General features: G+C 40.1%; 1 protein-coding gene across 1 annotated transcript in view; it reads right to left on the bottom strand.

The window, feature by feature from the left end:
- The window catches only part of SLC39A8 (solute carrier family 39 member 8), an 83,127-nt gene extending 77,942 nt beyond the window's left edge, over positions 1 to 5,185 (bottom strand). The window contains exon 1 of the mRNA XM_064285497.1: positions 4,897 to 5,185. Coding sequence (XP_064141567.1) covers positions 4,897 to 5,115 — 219 coding nt within the window. The 5' untranslated portion in view covers positions 5,116 to 5,185. The remainder of the gene's footprint in view (positions 1 to 4,896) is intronic.
- Between the last annotated feature and the right edge of the window lie 18,010 nt (positions 5,186 to 23,195).

Here is a 23,195-nt window from a genome sequence, read left to right as displayed (position 1 = left end):
ACCCCTAAGGCTATGGCCCTTAGACATCCTTTTAACTTAGAACTGAAGCCACTCCTCCACTTCTGGGAGATCACCTTTCAGCCACATAAAAGGCCTACAAAGTGAATGATAACACCCAAGAGGAACATGCTCCCCAGAACATCAACTATACAAGACCAAAAGGATAGCAATTGTCCAAAAGCCAAGTTAAAACGGCAGGAAGGGGCAGGAAAACTGGGCAAAGGGAAACGGGGAGCCCAAGGTGGAAATGGGGAGAGTGCGGACATGCTGTGGGGATTGTAACTAATGTCACGGAACAATCTCTGTATAAACTGCTATATGGGAAACTAAGTTGCTCTGTAAATTTTCACCTAAGCCACAATAAAATATTAAAAAAAAAAAAAAAAAAGACTGAAGTAGTGGAAAATGATAAGGCTTGAGAAATATACACAGACCAGATCATAAAAAGGCTTTTAAGTCACATTAAGGTGTTTGAAGTTTATCTTGAAGGCACTGAATTGTTTTAATAAGATGAGTGATATAATCAGATTTACACTTTAAAATAAGCATTCTAATTACAGTGCAGTAGTCAATCAAAATGTCTGCTGAACATATGAATAGCTAAGAGATATTTGCATAATTAAAAAATATTTAGAGTTCAGAAAAGAAAGAAATCAGTGAATGAGTACTGGCTATGATGCCCCAGAAAGGTTTTAAAAGAGAGTTTAACTGGGCTTTTGAAATGCAGGATTTTGATAAGGTGATTCAAGGACTAGAACAAGCAAGAGTTCAAGGAAGATAATGAGCTAAGATGTTGTTGAGCAAAAGTGTAAAGTGAATTCATAGAAGAATGAATGGCTTAGTTCAGTGGGTACTAGATCTGGAGAGGTAGATCAGCACAGGGGATGCAAGGCCTTAAATGCCAGACTCAAGATTTAGACTACACCAGGCAAGAGGCACTTGATTGAGGGTCTCAGAGAAAAGAGGCATACTCTATGTATTGCTTTGGGAATATCTCATATGAATTGAGGTGGCTTCATGGTTTGGTTAAGTGCTTGGCTGCTAACACAGAGGTTGGCAGTTTGAACCCTTCAGCAGCTCTGTGAGAGAAAGACCTTGCGATCTGCTCCCATAAAGACTACGGCCTAGTTCTACTCTGTCATATATGGTCACTATGAGTTGTAGGGCACACAACAATATAAACTGAGAGAGATTAAAAACAGGTTTCAGGCAACCATATTTTATGAATAAGGTGATGAAGAAGGGTGAAGACAAAAATGAAGCAGGAAACCTGCTCCAAGATACATGTCAAAAGAAGAAAGAGAGTCAGGAAGAAGAAGCAAAACTTTTAAGATTGAGTGATGTGAAACAAAGATTACCTCATACTTCACGCTACCACATTCACTGCCACACTCCAGCTCCCCCATTAACACTCTCTGGGAGGCTATTTCTAGCAGTTTAGTGTGATAATCTAGAATCTTCGCTTTTCCTTTTGCCAAGTTGTCTAACCAGTGTTCACCAGTAAGAACTTTTTTTTTTAACCCCTTTTGGTTAGAGAATGAGAATGGAACATCTGAACAAATAAAAGGCAGCACTGAGGCCATTCTTAAATTCCCTACACCCAGTCATAGGAGTCCCAGAACATGTTTGGCTAAAAGGGCACCATCCCTGGGCTATTTGAGTTTCCCATTCTACCAGCCTTTTGAACCCTTACTAGCCATAAGAAGCAAAACAATAAACTCGGTTGTTCTATTGCCTCCAGTTTGAACTCGCATCACTTTGTTCTCCCAAAGCAACAAATTATTTTAATAGTACTGTTTTTTTTTAAAAAAAAAAGGGATACTTAAATAAATAAAACCTGTCTAACAAAACCTCCAGAGTATGGTAGCCCAATACCTGAGAGAAACCGACCTAGTAAATACCACAGCCGTCATCCCAAGGAATAATGTCATGTGTAGACAGATCTTGTAGAAAATTCAACAAATCCCTGGCCACTAGAATCCAATTCCATTTTCTCAGTCTTTTTCAAAGTCAGAAAAGTCAAGCTTTTCACAATAGGCCCATACATTGCTTATTCTACTTTGTTTCAGGTGAGGAAACTAAAGTTGCCTTCTTTAAAGTATGTGGACATTCATGACCCTAAATTATACTCCAAACTAGGTGGTTTCCATACTATAGGAAGTATGAATGCCTTGACTAAAGTCCATCAGTTACTAGCAAATTAATGGATTCTTCCGGATTGGCATTTCATTTGTCATCACTTAACCAATGATTGTTATTGTCAGTAGGACTTTTTAGAACATCACATAGATGTTAGGCCTGATTGCATGATAAATTGTCTTTGGCTTCCCTTTGTTTCCAAGCTAATTACAGGCTTTTTCTTGTCTCTTTTTGAGGCCGACAGAGCCCATAATGAGGGTAGTTACATACAAAAGCATTTGAAGAAGAAACAAGGTGTCAACATACATATAATTTATCTATTAAAGGACTCTAATCTGTTCATAAACTGAGAATCAAATTGCTGAATGAACTTAACCAAACTTCCTAAATAACACAGGCATATTTTCCAGTGGCTATGCCGAGGGGAGGACACCCTGGTGTCATAGTGGTTAAGAGCCACAGCTGCTAATCAAAAAGTTGGCAGTTCAAATCCACCACGCACTCCTTGGAAACTTTACAGGTACGAGGCAGTTCTACTCAGCCCTATAGGGTTAAAAAAAAAAAAGGGTAGCTGAGTCAAAATCAACTCGAAGGCAGTTTTTTGGGGTTTTTTTTAAGCCAAGGGTTGGCTTGGGGTGTTTTGTGCCCCCAGAGACTACAAGATAAGGAGATAAGTTAAAACAATGTGTTGGGGTGGTTTGGGGGTGTTTTGCACCTCCAGAGACTGCAAGATAAGGAGATAAGTTAAAACAATGTGTGGACTACAGATATGCAACTTCAAGTCCCCAAACTTCCTTCCAACCATATGACCTGCCCCTACTCCTACCCAGAAATACTATAGACAGCTCAAGTATTTCCCGTACTTGGAAAGAAGAGATAGCATCCAGTCAGAAAAATACATAAAAAGTTGTTTGCTTTGCTTTATTTTCTAAAATATTAATATAATATGTGTGCATTTTGTTTTTTCCAACATGCCTGGACCCACAGATAGTTTAGTAAAGAACATGCATAAGAGGGCCATACAATTTTCTTGATCAAAGAGAGATCATCCTGATATTTCATGGTATCAGAATGTTCTACTTCTTCTTGACTACAGTATTTTTAATTGAGGTAAGATATTTCTAACAAAAAGAATACCAAAGCTACCTATAATAATATTACCAAGGAATTTATCTGATTAAAGTTTCTCTGTCACCTGAAGTCAAATACATTAGGAAATCCCAAACTTCCTAGAGGGGAATATGAAATGCAGAATTTCTCAAATATCTTGGACCACAAAGACTTTTTTTTTAAACACTAACATCTCCCAGAAGTGAGGAACAATATGGAAAATACTGTATTCTGCTATTCACTACCAGTTGTGAATGGCAGACACTGGGACAAGGACGAAAACATCGAGGCAGTGGGACAACTCAGTTTAAAAGAAGGGAGGAGGGGGCACAGAAGTTGGAGTCAGGGGAAGCTGAAAGCACACTCTGCCAGCTTCACAATTTTAAGAAATACTCAACGCTAGAATATTTATTAGGGAAATAACTAAGAATGTATAATATCATCGTTCTTGAAACTTGACTTTCATGTTCACCAACATCTATGATCTTTAATTGTTCCTAGGTAGTTCAAGGCTGGAAACCCTGGTGGCATAGTGGTTAAGAGCTAAGGTTGCTAACCAAGAGTTGGGCAGTTCCAATCCACCAGGCTCTCCCTGGAAACCCTATGGGGCAGTTCTACTCTGTCCTATAGGGTCTTCATGAGTCGGAATCCACTCGACCCGCAATGGATTTTTTTTTTTTTTTTTTTTTTTTTTGGTTTAGTTCAAGGGTGTCCTTAAAACCTAGGAATTACCAAGTGCCCAGATAATACTGGGAAACCCTGGTGGCCTAGTGGTTAAGTGCTACTAGGGCTGCTAAAAAAAAAAAACGGTCGGCAGTTTGAATAGGCCAGGCCCTCCCTGGAAACTCTATGGGGCAGTTCTACTCCGTCTTATAGGATAGCTATGAGTTGGAATGGACTCAACAGCACCGGGTTTGGTTTTTTTGTTTTTTAGATAATACTGTGTGTATGTACTGAGAAATACATTTTTGCTGTGAATGAATATTAGAATCAAACGCTTGACCTAACCTGACAAACGACTAAAGTCGAAGGCTAGTCATCTTAATTATGCTACCAACTGAACGTGTGAACTTGATCTCAAGGCCTCCTCAGTTTCCCCATTGGTATAGCATAAAGACCCTTTGGTTCTAAATATCTTGTGTAATGCACCCAGAAAAGACAAAACTGCATTATATCTGGTTTCTAAATTGCAGTCGTTACCCACCAGGTAACAGTTGAAGGTGGCCTATGATATATACCTTCTTCCTTGCCGAATTTGTAGGAAATGTGTAAGCCGGTATCTTTCTGGGAAGATTTAAGTACGTCATTCCTGTCTAAAAGATATCTCCTGAGGTGGCTTCCCGCCCTGGAGCTCCACGAACTACTTCACGAACTGTTATAGAATCTTATAACCACAGGCGTCTGATCTCTCAGCTCATGAGGCATAAAAGTGCAATTTTTGGCTGCCAAATCCCTTGAACAACACACACTAGCTCTTTAATCCTGACCAACAGGACCTAAAACTCTAGTAAAAATGTGGTGCCACTAACCAGTTATCATCTCATACTTGAAAAACTGAATTCTTTCTCCGGCAATTTCCCAAATACGGGCACCCGCATATGGGCACCCACAGTGAAGAAGGGCCGCCCGGGCCCCCGCCTGCCTTACCTGGTTGAAATGCAGCAGCCCTGGCTCGGGGGCGCCTTTCACGGGGGCGGCTCCCAGCAGCTCCAGCAGGCGCCCGAGCTGCGGCACCGACAGGCTCCGATTCGCGCCGAACACGCTCAGCACATCCTCGCTGAAGGCGAGCCCGGGCCCCGCCGCTGCTTCTCCGAGGCCCGCGGCCGCCAGCAGAAGGAGCCCGGCCACCGCCCGACCCGGGGCCATCCGGATCAGTGCTGTCCCTAGAGGGCCCTCGACCGGCTGGCGAGTGCAGGTACGTGCTGAGAGCACCGGCGTCGGTGCCCAGGGGCGCGCGGGTCAGGCGGCGGCGCCGGCTGGAGTCAGCAGTGGCAAGGGGCGCTCCTGGTCCTCGGCTGCCTTCGAAAGAGCAGCAGTCCGCGACCTGAGGGGCATTGAAGAGGCTGCACAGCCGAGGGGTAGCGATAGGCAGAGTGAGCCCCCCGGGCCTCCTGGAGAGCCTGAGATAAAGGGGACAAAGGGGGACAGAGATAAACGCCAGCTGACCACCCGCCGGCCGGACCAGGGAGCGCGGCGTGGCCGGAGCCCTCAAACGCCAGGCCGGGCATGGGGCCAGCTGCCCTGGTGCCGGGTTTGCAAACGCCCCAGGATTTGCTTAGAGTGTGGTGACACAGGCTCCTCCCGGATATAAAGCCCCAAACCACGCCACTTCTTAAAAAAAAAAAAAACTAGTGCACGCCACTTCTTAGGAAGAACTAAAACCACCACTAGCTGCAGAACCCCACCTCCTCTTCCTCTTTCTGCTTAATTCCCTCCGCAGCAAACTGAGAAGGGCTAAGACATGCAGTCCCAAAGAGCTGCAGAAAACGTCCCCTTTGGAGATCCCAAGTTTGAACATCTAGACGGGACCCCCCTTCTCTCCGTTCTGGGCTTGGGAAACTGGTAGGAAGGTCTCACTACCCTCTCTCTCACCTTGCGTCTGTCTGCCTGACTCTTTCTCTGTATGAGTCTGCCTGAGACTGACTCTCTCTCTCTCTCCCCCCACTTTATCTGTGGTCGGTCCGCTGTGAAACTCCGGGATCCGGAGGAGGGCCCTGACCCCGCCTATGCTGGCACGTGGTGACACACTCCCCCAGCTTGAACTCCCCGGCGTGTCCACACCGGGGCGCATAGCCCCGGGCGCCTCCGGGTTGGCCTTTCCTCTTCGCCTCCGTAGCTCATCCCCAGCCTCAGCTCAGCCCCGCGCGCTCCCCGTGCTCTCGCCTTACTGTTACCTGGATGCCACCTCCGTGTCGGAGTCCCTAGCTTCCCCTATAGTCTGGCTGGTCTGTTTGTTACTCCGTTGGAACCAGCTTCCTGGAATGAAGTCTGGGGCCACTTTCATTGTCTAAAAGACTAACAAAAATTGCTTTTTGTCTCACTTTTTAAAATCAGAGGAAAAAGAGGAAATCAAATCTGTAGCGTACGTAGTCGAGAGGCTAGCTGAGCCAGAACAGCCAATGCCGGCCCTTCCGGTCTCCTCACAGGATATCCGCGGATCAGAGTGAATGTTTATTTGTTCAGATGAGAGTTCAAGAAAACCTGGCTTAGGTGTGAGGTCAACAAGTTTGTGCAAAGCAGTGTTTGAGGCCAAAGGTTGTGTCTGCTTTATATGATTGTCCAGAAATAAAGTGAAACCATGATTCACAGTTAAATGGTGTTATGGATTGAATTGTGTCTCCCAAAAATGTGTGTCAACTGGGTTAGACCATGATTCTCAGTATTGTATGACTGTCCACCATTTTGTCATCTAATGTGATTTTCCTAGGTGTTGTAAATCCTACCTCTGTGATGTTAATAAGGTGGGATTAGCAGCAGTTATGTTAATGAGGAGAAGTGAATCTACAAGATTGAAAAAAAAAAAAACCAGTGCCATGGAGTCCATTCCAACTCATAGTGACCCTATAGGACAGAGTAGAACTGCCCCACAGAGTTTCCAAGGAGAACCTGGTAGATTCAAACTGCTGACCCTTTGATTAGCACCCGTAGCATTTAACCACTATGCCACCAGGGTTTCCAATCCACAAGATTAGGTTGTTTTAAGTCAATCTTTTGAGATATAAAGGAAGCGAGCAGAGAGACAGGCGGACCTCATACCACCAAGAAAGCAGCGCCAGGAGCAGAGCAAGTCCTTCAGACCCAGGGTCCCTGTGCCTCAGAAGCCCCTGCACCAAGGGAAGATTGATGACAAGGCCCTTTCTCCAGAGCCAACACAGAGAGAAAGCCTTCCCCTGGAGGTGGTGCCCTGAATTTAGATTTCTAGCCTACTAGACTATGACACAATAAATTTCTGTTTGTTAAAGCCATCCATTTGTGGTATTTCTGTTATAGCAGCACCAGATAACTAAGACATATGGCTAAGAACAATAACATCAAGAATTCAAAGTGATATTCTTGCCTTGAAGGAGCCCTGGTGGTGCAGTCGTTAAGAGCTGGACAGCTAATGGAAAGGAACCCACCAACTGATCCACAGGAGAAAAGATGTGGCAGTCTGCTGCGTAAAGATTGCAGCCTTGGAAACCCTATGGGGCAGTTCTACTCTGTCCAATAGGGTGGTTATGAGCCAGAATCAACTAGCCAGCAACAGGTTTTTGGTATTCTTACTTTTTATTGAAGGTCATCTGCTAATAAAGCACATTTTAAAAGACATAGTCCAGATAAAGACAAGGAGATTGGCTAGAGGAAAGACTCTCATCTTTCATGATGAAATTAAGGACACACTGTGGAAGAAAGGGGGTTTTATGGAAGAAAGAGACAGAGAAAATCCAGGATGATGAAGATCTAGGTGGACACAGCTGAAGGACTGTCATGTGGAAGAGAGTTTAATTGTATTCTAAGTTCAGAGGGCCGAAGACAGCATTAACAGGACAAAGTTACCAAGAAGCAGGTTTCTCCAGAATGTAAGAGCTGCTTTGGGAAGTAGTGAGTTCCCCGCCATTGAAAGTGATTCAGAACAACAGTTCCTGGGTGACTACCTATAGGGTATATGGCAGAAGGATTCTGCACTTGAAGGGAAGTGAACTAAATGATCTCAATGGTGTGTCCCTTCCAATTATAAAATCTGTGCATTTGTTAATATACAGAATTACATTGATGTTCAAAGGGCAAATGTTTCACCCAAGGACCAGAAGTAATTTCAAATCACAGCTGAGCTCTTAAATTCATTACTCAACTAGTGGGACTCTTCAAGCCTTTGATTAGGTTTTTAAATACAGTTTGTTGCCTATTTTTCCCTCTAACCTCAGTGACTCAAGGTGATTCTTGGAAATTACTGAGGTTCAAAATTACTGAAAGTTCAAAAAGGCTCATCTATACCCAGCAATTTTTCATTTCCAGCTTGAATTGCAACTAAATTCATTTATAAAATGTTGGATTTTTCAGAAATGTAAATGGATTTTAAATAATAAAAATTTTATATTGTGGATTTTTTGAAAGCTTAATTTATTTATAGTCATTTATCCTTACATACATACATTTTGCCAGTCCACCAACCCAACAAGACGATAAACAGTAAAATAAACAATAATCAGCCTGCTCAGCAACTTTACCATGCACAATAATATAAGCATCAATTAATAGAAAGTATTCAGAAAATTACAAGTAACTAACTACCAAATTGACAAAACTAATTTCTAGATCTTCCACTCTAAGAATTTATTATCACCAACATACTGCACTGATAATGTTTTAGGGCCCAAGGTATAACATTCTATTGGCAACGCATTACTGAAGAAAAATACTTCCAATTTAAATATAATGATTTTTCTAGGAAGTTTGCATTAAAGGAAAAATAATTTAAAATGATAATAATGAAGGTAGCATGCCAAGAACACTGGCCAAAGAGTGGAAAGACACCTTTTCTATTTCTCACTCAGCCACATGGAAAACCTGAGACAGTCCTTTGACCTAACCAGGATTCAAATTCTTCATCCATAAAACAAGAAAATTGGAATACAAGAACTTTAACTATCCACTCCAGCCTTTTTATTTCTGTCTCATTTAGAAGTCATCTATCACAATACAACGTGAAATATTGAGAAGAGAAATAAAGTTTAATCTTCAGTTGAAAGAATAGTTAACTTCAAATCTTACCTTTTCTAATAATTTCGAATTTTTCTTACTCCAAATCTTTAGTTACTATTGAAAAAAAGGAGCAAATTTGCTTCTTTTAAATTTTACATGCCTGCAGTTCCTTGTGGAAAGACTCATAAGCAAATCTAAGAGATGGCAAATCCCTTTCTCTTCTTCTTCTTCCCCTTCCCTTCGCTTCCTTTTCTTTCCAGTCCTAAAGTCATTAGTTGGAGCAGAGCACAGTAGGTGTCTGCAGGAAAGGGAGCCACAGTGGCCCAGAAGTGTGTTGGAGCATGAACAAGGGGAGGAGGGCTTCCAAGTAGGAGGACAACCTAGTGTGGGCAGTTAGAGTCCAAGCAGGGTAAAGAAGGTCTAGATTTGGGAAGGGGACATGGAAAGTCAGATGGTGCCTCCCTAACGGAATAAGAGTATCAGAGCCCAAGCATGAGGAGGGGAGCATCCTTCCTAGCATGGGGTGTCAGAGCCCAAGCTGAAAGCGGACAGCATCTATGCAAATGGTGGTCAGGATTTGGATATCAGAAGCAGAGCAATGAGTGGAGAGCACCCATGAGTGGGGGGAGAGAGAGGGAGGTAGACCAGCATGGAAAGTTAGAGCCCTAGTAGTTGAAGGTATCTTCGGTTAAAGGTGTCAAAAACAGACAAGGGCGGGAAGGGTGACCCTGTTCTGGGATGGCCTAGCATCTAGCATGAGTCTGAGCAGTGAAGAGGATAGCTGGCATGGAATATCAGAATCCAAGAAAGCTAAGGAGAGAATCAACAGGTAAGGAATTGGCAGCAGAAATGGAAGATTAGTATGATGATTAATTGTATGTGCAACTGGGCTAGGCTGTAATTCTCAGTGGTTTGGCAGACACTGGACTGGAAACCCTGGTGGTATAGTGGTTAAGTGCTACAGCTGCTAACAAAAAGTCTGGCAGTTCGAATACACCAGGTTCTCCTTGGAAATTCTATGGGGCAGTTCTACTGTGTCCTATCGGGTCGCTATGAGTTGGAATTGACTCGATGGCATCGGGTTTGGACAGGTTGCTGCTCCATAGTGTAATGCAATGTAATCACTTTCCGTAATTACAGAAGTTTCCTTGGAAGGTTTGGTCTGCCTCCAGAATATAAATGGATGTTCTGGCAGAGTTTCACTCTCTCTCAACCCTGCACTCTTCTTGTCACCTGGCCTATAGTTCTTGGGACGTCAGCCTTCAAAAATCTTCAGTCTGCCACCGACTTTCAGATTTTGGATTTGCCAGCCCCGCACAATCCCATGAGCCAGGAGAGGTCTCCAGCCTACCACCACCTGATCTATAGATGTGGGACTTGCTAGCCCCCAAAATTGCCTGAACCACTTCCTTCAAATAAATAAATAAATTTATATATATATACCTCATTTCTCAACTATCACATTATCCAACATTTTGCATTTACAACAATAGTAAAAAATCTACTATCTGACTATTTTGTACATTAACTATCTATTGTACATTAATCTGGCAGTAACAAATGCCAAGGTGTGAGGCAAGAGTAATGCTAGCTTTGATTGTTAAGGTTATATGTCAACTTGTCTGGGCCATGATTCTCAGTGGTTTAGCAGTTATGTAATGATGTAATTTGGCAGTTACATAATGATGTAACTTGGCAGTTTTGTAATGATGTAGTCATCCCCCATTTTGTGATCTGATGTGGTCACTCTCCATTTTTACATAACACTGATTTAGCATAATGACCTGGTCTTTGGAACCTAACCATGTTGATAAGTGAGGAGAGGATGTGTGTGTGTGTGCGTGTGTGTGTATATATATGTATATATATTTTTTTATATTTATATTTTGTATAAATATATATACATATGTATGTATATACATAAATATGGAAACCCTGGTGGCATAGTGGCTAGCAGTTTGAATCCACCAGGCCTGGAAACTATGGGGCAGTTCTACTCTGTCCTATAGGGTCACTATGAGTAGGAGTCGACTCGACGGGAACAGGTGTTATGTATATATATACCTGTTTCACTGGTTTTGCTCCTCTAAAGAACACAAATTAAGATAATTAGCCATACAAAGGGAGATTAATTAAATATATAAAAGATAATGAGGGCCAGTTTTCTCACTAGGGGAGAAGAAAGTTACAAAGCCACAGTCTTTGCAATCACCCATATGTATGCAAAAGTTGGCTAATAAAAAAGGAAGACAGGAAGAAATGATGCATTCAAACTATGGTGTTGACAAACAATATTGAATATACCATGGACTGCCAAAATAATGAACAAATTAGTCTTATAAGAAAATACAACCAGGATGCTAATTAGAGCAAGAATGGCGAGACTTACACTAGCTTACTTCAGACTCATCATCAGGAAGGACCAATTGCTAGAAAAGGACATACGTTTGGTAAATAGGAGGCCAACAAAAATGAGGAAGACCCTCAATAAGTTGGATTGACACAATAGCCACAACAATGACTCGAGCATACTAACAATCTTGAAAATGGTGCAGGACCAGGCAATGTTTCATTCTGTTATACGTAAGGTTGCCATATATCAGAGCCAACTTTACAGCAAATGACAACAAAGAACAAATCCTATGGTGATGGGTTAGAGTTGTAAATATCAATGTAAACTCATGGTTTTCAGGATAGACAAATAGGTAGGTAGGTAAATGATAGATAGATAGATAGATAGATAGATAGATAGATAGATAGATAGATAGATAGATAGACAGATAGACAGATAAATATAGAAATAAATACAGCTCTAAATAGCAGTGTCCACAGTGGCACACAATAGTAATGAGAACACCTAGGGCCCAGATCTTGCCTTCTAAATACCATTCTCCATTAAATGGAACCAGGGCTCCTTAGAGAAAGGCTGATTCCAGGACTAGGAAAGGCAAAGTACGAGATGAACCTGATATATTTTGTTGTGTCAGAAAGTAAGAAAGTGCTCAAAGAATGTGGGAAACTAATATATTTGGTGATAATGGCTCATCAGGTCAGCAACTTAATTTCAAATGATTCCAAGGGGAAGAAACAGTCTTTATACTGTGCCTGCAACTTTTCTGTAAATTTGTCATTGTTTCAAAATTAAAAACATTGGATACTAATAAGGAAAGAAAAAAGAAAATTCCTGTAGCAAATTACACAAAAATTAAAACTAAAATTTTGCTCAAATGCCACTTAATAATTTTTAGTAAAAATTAATTTACTCTTTCAATGCATATTTGTTTACATTTGCATTGCAGTCCATGCTGTCTGAGAAATGAAGAATGAAAACGTATACCTTATTTTAACCTTTAAAAAGTTTGTAGTGTAGTTACAGATGAGAGAGAGGTGAAGTGGTTGAAATATGGAGATTTTAAAGGTAGCAGTGGAGAAAGATAAGAGCACTCATTTCTGCAGGAGACATTGAGCAAATAATTCACAGAGCAGGTAACCCTTGAGCTTGAAGCATTAGTAGAAGTTTGACAGAAAGACAAAAAACTGAAGCACATTTCAGGATGAAGAAATACCAAATAAAAGCTCTGAGAGGTCAGAGAGCCAGGAGAACTGCAAGAGATTCCATAGAGCTAGAGAATCTGGAACAGAAAGAAATAGAGTAGAATCAGGAAAATTCTCAAAGTTCCACTGGATCAAAGATGTCTTCACTGGGTATATTCCAAAAAATTCTCTAAGTCACTGCAGTAAAAATGTCTTCTGTTAAGTCTCCTTTTTCCTGTCTTATAAGTATCAAGCAATATTCATTATAATTACAAGTATGCCACACATAAAATTCTCAAATAAGATAATATTAAGAAAGTTTTCTTATTTAAGAAGATAATGACTCCACCTGAATCATGTCTGTTCAGTTAACAATTCTAGAGACTATATAGGTAGGAATCAGACTCCTGCAAGACCTCTCTGAACTCAGTTTTTATCTACAAATTGGGGATTAAAATAATATCTGCTCGGCCTACGTCACTGGGTCACTGTGAAAATCAGATACGAGGAGGTGTGTGAAAGTCCTTTATAAACTATAAAACAGCTTGTAGGTATTATTATAAGCTAAAATGGTAGGGTAATGTGATCTGTATAATAGACCAAGCACTGCTATTGGAAAATGGACAAGAACAACCAAGAATACATTGGAACAAAGACTACTTTATACCAAAGAAAATTCTTGAGTTCCTCTCCCCTCCCTGCCCCCAGAAAATTAAAGCACTAAACCTCAGAAGGGAAGGAACCACAGATATTTTCTCATCTAATCTGGTTATTTTGGAGGTAAGAAAAAAGAAAGCTCAGGAGAGTTAAGTGATGTGATAAGTAACGCAGTTAGTCTGGAACACAGGCTCAAACCTGTCTCTTTGCATTTATAAACACAAAATAAACATCAATCAATGTTTCAGGAATAATATATTTATGACTTTAATTTGTTCGAGTAAATTAACTGGAAATTATATTAATCTTTGTTCTGCATAGCTCTTCTTCCTCCTTTTTCTTCGATTCTTTTCTGATGTGCCCCTTTGCTACCATTAACTCACTCAGCATTACTCCACCATAGTGTCTGTGCTTCTTAATTCTATAACTTTTTTTCTGGATATTCTTTGATTTGGGGAAAACTTGTATGTACTAACATGATAAGATGATGAATAAATTAATGAAAAAAGTAAGTGGCAGAATATGTTGCAAAACAACATAAACAACAGTGTGTGTGTGTGTGTGTGTGTGTGTGGAATAGGGAGTCCCTGGATGGTGCAAATGATTAAGCACTCAGCTACTAACTGAAAGGTTGGCAGTTGGAATCCAGCCAGAGACACCTCAGAAGAAAGGCTTGATTACCTACTTCCAAAAGGTCACGGCCGTTGAAAACCCTTTAGAGTGCAGCTTTACTCTGAAACACATGTGGCTGCCATGTGTTGGATTTGACAGCAACTGGTTTGATTTTGAGGAAAATATATGCCAAGCTGTTTACAATGCTTTCCTCATAAGGAGAAGAAATGGGGAGCAGAGAGGTAAAAAAGGAAAATAACATCTTTCCCTGGAAAGAAGGAGGGAAACTTCCTGCCTTTATATACTTCTCTATTATTTGAATTTTTCAAAAAGTGTGTCTTACATTTATAATTAAAGGAATAAAAAATTATCAAAATGTAGATGGTGGTAGAAGTCTGGGGGGCGTCTAAAATGAGAACATGAACAGTAAGAATTTGCCAATGTGTTTCCATGTGCCCAAGGAGAAGAATCCTCAGAAGCAGACTCAAAGATCCCAGGCTGTGTGACTGGCAATCTTCTTTAACATAAAGTCTACCAAAATAGCACAAAACCAAACGCAATGCCGTTGAGTCGATTCTGACTCCTAGCAACCCTATAGGACAGAGTAGAACTGCCCCATAGAGTTTCCAAGGAGGGCCTGGCGGATTCAAACTGCTGACCCTTTGGTTAGCAGCCGTAGCACTTAACCACTAGGCCACCAGGGTTTCCCGAAATAGCATAGATATATAAAAATCGCCCTTAAAGACATTCAGTTGGTTTTATTCTGTTTATTCTGAGTAGCACCAGGTCTTCCACGGGAAGCGGGGTAAGGTTAACTGTGGGCATGAATATCTAACTCTCCATGGGGGGGTATGTTGCTGTTGTTGTTAAGTGCAATCCAGTCAGTTTCAACTCATAGCGACCTTATGTGTAAGAGAATGTAACTTTGCCCGGTCCTGTGCCTCCTGACAATCGTTGCTGTGTCTGAGCCCATTGATGCGACCACTGTGTCAATTTATCTCATAGATGGTCTTCCTCTTTTTGGTCATTCTCTACCAAGCATGAAGTCCTTCTCCAGGGACTGGACGGATTTGCGTGTTCTTCCGGCAGTCCATAGTATATTCAATATTCTTTGCCAACACTGTAATTCAAAGGCATCAATTCTTTTTCTGTCTTCCTCATTCATTGTCCAGATTTTGCATGCACATGAGGCGATTGAAAAGAACCATGGCTTGGGTCAAATTCTCCTTAGCCATGAAAGTGACATCTTTGCTTTTAAAGACTTCAAAGAGGTCTTTTGCAGCAGATTTTCCCAATGCAATATATTATTTGATTTCTTGACTGCTGCTTCCATGGGTTTTGATTGTGGATCCAAGTAAAATGAAATCCTTGACAACTTCAACCTTTTCTGGTTTATCATGATGTTGCTTATTGGTCCGCTTGTGAGGATTTTTGTTTTCTTTATGTTGAGGTGTGGTTTTTGATCTTCGTCAGTAAGAATTTCATATGCTCTTCACTTTCAGCAGACAAGGTTGTGTCATCTGCATGCCGCAGGTTGTTAATGAGTCTTCCTCTAATCCCGATGTGGCATTCTTCTTCACATAGTCTACCCTCTCAGATTATTTGCTCAGCATACAGACTGAATAAGTATGGTGAAAGGATACATCTTTGATGCACACATTTTCCTATTTTGAACTATGTAGTTATCTCCTTGTTCTGTTTGAACGACTGCTTCTTGGTCTGTGTACAGGTTCACACGAGCACAAGTAAGTGTTCTGGAATTCCCATTCTTCAAAATGTTATCCATAATTTGTTATAATCCACACAGTCAGATGCCTTTGCATAGTCAATAAAACACGGGTAAACATCTTTCTGGTATTTTCTGCTTCCAGCCAAGATCCATCTGACATCAGCAGCGATATCCCTCATTTCACATCCTCTTCTGAATACAGCTTGAATTTCTGGCAATTCTATGTCAATGTATGGCTGCAGCCATTTTTGAATGATTGTCAGCAAAATTTTGCTTGTATGTGATATTAATGATATTCTACAATAATTTCCACATTCTGTTTGATCATCTTTCTTTGGAATGGGCACAAATATGGGACTCTTCCAGTGGATTGACCAGGTAGCTGTCTTCCAAATTTCTTTGCATAGACAAGTGGGTACTTCCAGCATTGCATCTGTTTGTTGAAGCATCTCAGTTGGTGTTTTGTCAATTCCTGAAGCCTTGTTTTTTCACCAATGCCTTCAGTGCAGCTTGGACTTGTTCCTTTAGTACCATTGATTCTTGACCACATACTACCTCCTGAAATATAATTCCCATATTTCAGCTGTCTCAAAAACGTGAAGATCATAGTGCCAAAGCTTGATTGAATTTAAACTGCTGGGAAACACAATCATCTGAGAACAATTAAGAATTTTCTTTTCAAAATAAGAACTTAGAACAAAGCCTAGACTTAGACAAACTTATGAAATAAACCAATGACAAGGAACTATTTTCTCCTCTGGGGATCTCAACCCCTTAAAACCTAGGACATCATCCTGAACCAGAATCAGTATAAGGCTGGTTTCTATGAAGAGAAGTCAAATATACCTCTGTCTTCTCACTTCTCCATTATTTCACTTTCTATTTCTCTACTGGGTTCCATGATTCATGGCAATGTTCACACTGAATTCACACAACTCACAGACTATATACCCAATTATTTAGTTTATTAGGATAATAATGCAGAAGTAACAGGATACAATTCAAGATGCAACTCACGGTAAACGTCAGGGAACTCAGGATATAACTCAGGGAAAAGCTTATGGTCGAGATCTGGGAGAGTCCCTGCAGAAGAGGCCACAACTCTCCCTTGTCAACCAAGGAAAGCTGGAACAGGTCTTCCTCAAGGGGACTCTCAGGCAGCTCTCCTCTCCATCAAGATAGCTCCCCCCGAGGTTCCAGGATTTTTATAAGCCAGTCCATGTATTCCTTGTCAATTACAAGGCAGGGTCCCTAACCAAGGCAGGTAAAGTTCAGCTACTGGCGGGGGAGGAGGGGGCAGCCAATCTGTGTAAAGTGGATCATAAACTGACCAGTCTTAGCAAGCCACTTATGAACACAGTAAATCAACCAATCAATCCCTTGCAAGCTGCTTATGCAGATAGCAAACTGACCAATCCTTTGCAGGCCACTTAATCCAGATAGCAAAGTGAACAATCATTTTGGAAAAATTACAAACTCAGGGCCAGAAAGGCCACATAAGAGAAACACATTGCACCACATACCTGTTTCCCTTCTTTTCCCTTACTTCAAATCTCCTCATCCTAGTGGCTCTATTCACATTAAAATATAAAAAATTAGGAAGTAAAAGTAATAACTTCCCCAGGCACAATTTGCAACTTTTTCCCAATGGTACCACTTGTTTATCTAGTTTCAAAAGTATTTTTAACTTAAGAGTGTAATTAAGACTATTGGCAGAAATTCTGATTTTATGACTAAAGAGACCAAAGCAAAGAGTGAGCAAGTGTTCTCTCTTCAGTGTATGCACTTTTAGGAACTTAAATCTACATAAGAATCCTCTTGACCAGCTTCACTTCTGGTCTTTTCCATACTGCCATCTTGCCACAAAACAAATGTTTGAATGGCAGTGTTTACTCTCACTATTAAGTATTCACCTTAAAATGATGAAGATTTATTTGAAAGATCTACTTAAGAATGCATGTTCTCTAAGGAATGCTTCACAGACTACTCAACTCGGTCTCCTGGCAGCATGGCATTGTGAAAAAGCAATGAAATAAGAACCAGACTTGAGTTCTCATTCTAACTAAAATTATATGAACAGTTTTGTAGTTTTTATAGAGTATCTCACAGAGTTGTTATGAGAGTTAATTGAGATAACACAAATTAAAGCATTTTAAAACTATAAAACACCATACGAAGTGAAGGAAAATTAAAATTTCAAACTAGCTAAACCAGATTGCTAACTCATTTTAAGCATGATTTACAGCATTGTCATACTCCTTGTCTGTCTGTCTGTCTGTTTCTACAGGCATAACAACATCAAACAGACTAGATAGTTCATCCTCTCCAGACCAGAAAATTACTTCTCTGTAAGTTCAGACCATTTAGACAGCCCATTTCAAAAAACAGTGCTCTGTTCCACATGAGCTCTTGGTAAGGTAAAAAGAGGAAGGCCCTCAACAAGATGGCTTGACACAGTGGCAGCAACAATGTGCTCAAACATAATAATGATTTTAAGGATGCCTCAGGACCAGGCAGCATTTCGTTCTGCTGTATGTAGGGTCAATATGAGTTGTAACCAACTTGATAGCACCTATCAACCTAACATTCCAAGGCTTCAAACCGGTTCCATCTTGTTCAAATTCTTGCTGAGAATTTGCATTTCCACCCCAGATATATAGAATCAGAATCTGCGTTTTAACAAGATCTCCAGTGATTCTTATATATAATACATTTTGAGACCCACTGCTCTACTAGTGGGTCTCAGAATTGGTCCCTAACCAGCAGCATTAGCGTCGCCTGGGAACTTGTTAGAAATGTAAATTCTCAGCAGGTATTCAAACCAAAGCTAAGGGTTCAAAGCCCTTCAACATTTCGCATGGGTAGCATTTGCCACTTTATTACAGAAAGTGTATTATCTCCTGGTCCTATCTTTTGTGCTGGTGCCTTTGTTTGGTATGCTTAAGGAGCAGGAAATATATTCTTGGTGAACATAAATGAAAAGCCAGGATTGGTACTCGTGGTTTTACATTTAAATATGATCCAGTCTTGTACGGAAGACTTACTATAGATAAACGTACTTGGAATAAAGTATAATTTACACAAAAATATGGTAAAAGCAGGATAGATATTATGGAGAAAAATAATGGCTTAAACACACAGGAAACTTACTGCCCCAAAAATAACATGTCCTGATATTCTAAGAACTGTAAGAAAGTGTCCAACTTGTATTTGTGATGGAAGAAAAATTCTCCAGACATATAGTCTGATATCACTGAGAAAATAATGGATTTACTAATGTCTAGTGGTTTTTATTTATGGAGCCCTGGTGGCACAGTGTTTAAGAACTCAGCTGCTAACCAAAAGGTCAGCAGTTCAAATCCACCAAGCTGCACCTCAGAAACCCTGAGACATACTCTGTCTACAGGATCACTATGGGTCAGAATGGACATGACGGCAACAGGTTAGGTTCTTTTTGTTTGTTTGTTTTTTGTTTTAGTGGTTTTTATGTTTCAGGTGCTATCTCCAGAAAGGCACCATCTGGTGGTAGTGTATTTCTTAAAAACTGTAGACAATGGATGGTCTATGGGTGTCTTCTAGGAAGTCCACAGTCTGGTCTTCTGTTTTGCTTTGTTTTTAAATAATATTTTCTTGCGTTTTTGGTGAAAGCTTACACAGCAGTTTGGGTTCCCATTCAACAATCTTTACACAAATCGTTAGTGACGTTGGTTGTATTCCTCACGATGCGTGAGCATTCTCATTTCCATTCTGGTTGTTCCTTTCCACAGTCTATTCTTAATGCAAGTGACCCAGAACAGGTTTGTTCTTTTTCTCAAAGTGAAAAATACATTTTCCACTACAGATTGAAAACTAAATTAGTCATTTACCAAAATCGTATTAAGAGAAGCTAAACAAGGGTGGGAGTTTGGGGACCATGGTTTCAAGGGACATCTAAGTCAATTGACCTAACAAAGTTTGTTAAGAAAATGTTCTGCATCCTACTTTGATGAGTGGCATCTGGGGTCTTAAAAGGTTGTGAGCACTATCTAAGATGCATCAATTGGCTCCAGCCCACCTGGAGCAAAGGAGAGTGAAGAACACCAAAGACACAGGAAAATATTAGCCCAAGAAACAAAAAGGGGCCACATAAACTAGAGACTTCATCAGCCTGAGACCAGAAGACCTAGATGTGCCCAGCTACCATCAATGACCACCCTAACAGGAAACACAACAGAGAGTCCCTGACGGAGCAGGAAAAAGGTAAGGTACAGAATTCAAATTCTAGCAAAAAAGACCAGAATTAATGGTCTGCCTGAGGCTGGAAGAACGCCAGAAGACGTGGCCTCTAGACTCTTTGTTAACCCAGAACTAAAATCATTCCCAAAGCCAAACTCTTCAGACAGAGATTAGACTGGACTGTAAGACATAAAATGATACTTGTGAAGAGTGTGCTTCTTAGTTCAAGTAGATAAACAAGTAGATACATGAGACTAAATGGGAAGCTCCTGTCCGGAGGTGAGATGAGAAGGCAGAAAGGGATAGGAGCTGGTTGAATGGACATGGGAAATCCTGGGTAGAAAAGGGAACAGTGCTGACATACTATAGGGACAGTGACTAGGGTCACATAACAGTGTGTGTATAAATTTTTGTATGAGAAACTAACTTGAGCTGTAAATTTCCACTTAAAGCACAATTAAAAAAGAAAATATGGAACTCCCTAAAAAAAAAAAAAAGAAGAAGAAGTTAAATATTTACTCAGATAAAAGCACCAGTCTTTTTCAGATTTTTAACAAGCGGAATAAGAAGGTGCTTTTTTTTTGTTACGAAGTCCCATTTATCTGTCACTTAAAGGTCTCTTACCGAGAAGAAGAAAGACGTTCCATAATGGATTTAATTCCAGAAAAATACAGAGTTCAGATGGATTATTTTTCAATCTTTTACTATCTATCACTTGTAAATTTGAGGACAGGAGAAAGGAAAAAATAAGGAGTGTGGAAGAGATGTTCTGTAATATGAGTTTAATAACAGGAGCTTCATATATTGAATGGTTTCTATTTCCTTTGACATTTGTCAATTCATTTTATTATTAAAAATATAATCAAATCTTTACTTGTCTTAAAAGTATAGTAATTCTCAAGTCTTTATTTTCAAACTAACTTGAGAGTATATATTTTTAAGCCCTCACCCTACTACTGTAATTGTTCTTTAAATATAGTTTCACTATTTTACATGTCATGGGAAAATATTTCTGATATAGTCTTAATTTTTTTAATGAGCTTGAATTTCTTTTCTGTAAACAAATAAAATAATAAGTGTGCAGAGAGAAAAATTGGAATAAATACACAAAAACATCAACTGTGATCATCTCTGCATGGTGGGAATACGAAATGTTTTTCTTTATGATTGTTTTTTATATTTTCTAAATCTTCTGGAAAATGATTTAACAATTAAGTTTTTAATATTATTTTTCAAACAACAACAAAATAGAAAGTTTGAGAGCTGAGTAGGATGAGGATAGAAACAGTTTTTCATTGAAAAGCCAATGTTAAGGCAGCGTGGAACAGTCCAATTCTGGAATTCAGGTCTGTGGGCTTTCCTTTCATCTGAGGAAAGAAACCTCCTTTCTCCTTCTCTATGGGTTAAATTACAGACTTACTTTCAGAACTGAGTAAGCAAACACTATTTTTAGCAGGGAAAAAAAAGAAAAATCCCCCAAGGCCAGAATTTTTATGTTCGGTAAGACTTTCCAAATGCAACTGCACCCTCCCACATGCAAAGGGAAAATTTAGACTAAAACTTTAAATCCAAGTGAATAAAATAAAATAAACAACTAATGAGTTCTGGGTAGTTACAGCTTCACAGGGTTTTAATTTAAAATATTGCATAGGAATAGCAATTACTTTGGAGAGTTTTTAATTGAAGATATTAGGTAGGAATAAAGTATAACATTGCCATGTTGTTTCTTCCTATGTAGTTCGCTGAAACTTAATTACAAAGTCAGTTTTAACCAATGTTATATTAAAGTTTTCAATCTTTAGCATGCAGAATTATTTCTATTTTATTTTTCTGCGTTTTGTGAATCTAGGATTTGAATTCTTAAAGTAAGACTCAGAAAAATCATGGAACAAAATTACAGTCAAAATAAATTTGTCATCAGGAGAGTCCAGGACAGAAAGTAGAAGCTGATAAACCTTAGTGTCCTTTCTGCTCTTTAATCTTGAAAGAAGTTTGTAAGGCCTTCAGCTTGGCTAAGGCTGGAGAGTAAGATTAGAAAAGAGACTGGGATTAGAGAAGAAAAAGATGGGTGTAACACTGCAATTTACATACACTGAGGCTGGGCTCTGCCAAAGGTTTATAAACCAAAGAATGGAGTTTGGCGCCATTGCAAACCATATCACATCAAAACGATTTCAAGAATAAGTAAGATAGAGAACGCTTATAGCCATGTCAATTTTTATTCATCTATGCCCCGGCTGATACTATATAATTTAATGTTTATGACTGTAGCTCCAGTGCCACCAACAAAAATATATGTAATATGTGTAGTTATTCTTTCTACCGAACCACCAAACTCACTGCTGTTGAGTATATTCCAATTAATAACAGCCCTATAGGACAGAGTAGAACTGTCCCATAGGGTTTTCAAGGCTATAAATCTTTACAGAAGCAGACTGCCACACCTTTCTCCCACAGTGCTACCAGTAGATTCGAACCGCCAACCTTTCCATTAGCAGTCAAACCCTTAAACCACTGCAACACCAGGACTCCTTAAAAAGACCACTTCTACCTACTAACAGTGGAGTCCCTGGGTGGTTGAAAATGGTTAAGTGCCCAGCTACTGGGCGGAAAAGGTTGGGAATTCGATTCCACCCACTGGTACCTCAGAAGAAAGGTCTGGTGATCTACTTCTAAAAAATCAACCATTAAAAACCCTATGAAGACTTCTCCAGCCTAAACCCAGAGCTAGATGGTGCCCGGCTACCACTACCAGCCGCTCGGACAGGGATCACAATAGAGGGTCCCAGACAGACCTGGAGAAAAATGTAGAACAAAATTCAAATTCACAAAAAAGAGACCAGACAGAAGCTGGAAGAACCCCCGAGACTATGCCCTCCAGACACCCTCATATTCACTCATAACTGAAGCCACTCCTGAAGTCCACCTTTCAGCCAAAGATTAGACAGGCCTATAAAACAACCAATGACACGTGAGAAACGTGCTTCTTAGTTCAATCAAGTATACGAGAACAAACAGGCAACATCTGCCCAAAAGCAAAGATCAGGAGGCAGGAAGGGACAAAAAACCCGGATGAATGGACAAAGAAGAAACTGGGGTATAAAGGGAAAGGAAGAGGGTGCTGACACATTGCAGGGATTGCAATCAATGTCATGAAACAATTTGTGTATAAGTTTTTGAAAAAGAAACTAATTTGCGCTGTAAACTTTCACCTAAAACAGAATAAAATTTTTAAAAGAACCTATGGAGCGCAGTTCGCCCTAACACATGTGGGGTCTCCATGAGTTGGAATCGACTAGACAGCAGCTGGTTTGGGTTTTTGGTACCTACTAGCAAATTGATCTACATTTGAGACACAAAACCTGTCCCTAATGACTGGGCTTCTTGCCAAGAGGCCCAGGTTAAAGTACAAAGAGGCTTCAGTGTTTATCAGCCCGTACAGTTTGCTTCAAAGAACCTAAGTGTGCTCGTTCGCAGTGTGTTTTCCCTTCAATTATTTTAAAACTGTTAAAATGTT

Source organism: Loxodonta africana, chromosome 5, assembly GCF_030014295.1.
Source record: "Loxodonta africana isolate mLoxAfr1 chromosome 5, mLoxAfr1.hap2, whole genome shotgun sequence".
Taxonomy (NCBI): Eukaryota; Metazoa; Chordata; class Mammalia; order Proboscidea; family Elephantidae; genus Loxodonta; species Loxodonta africana.
This window is presented reverse-complemented; position numbering and strand designations above follow the sequence as displayed.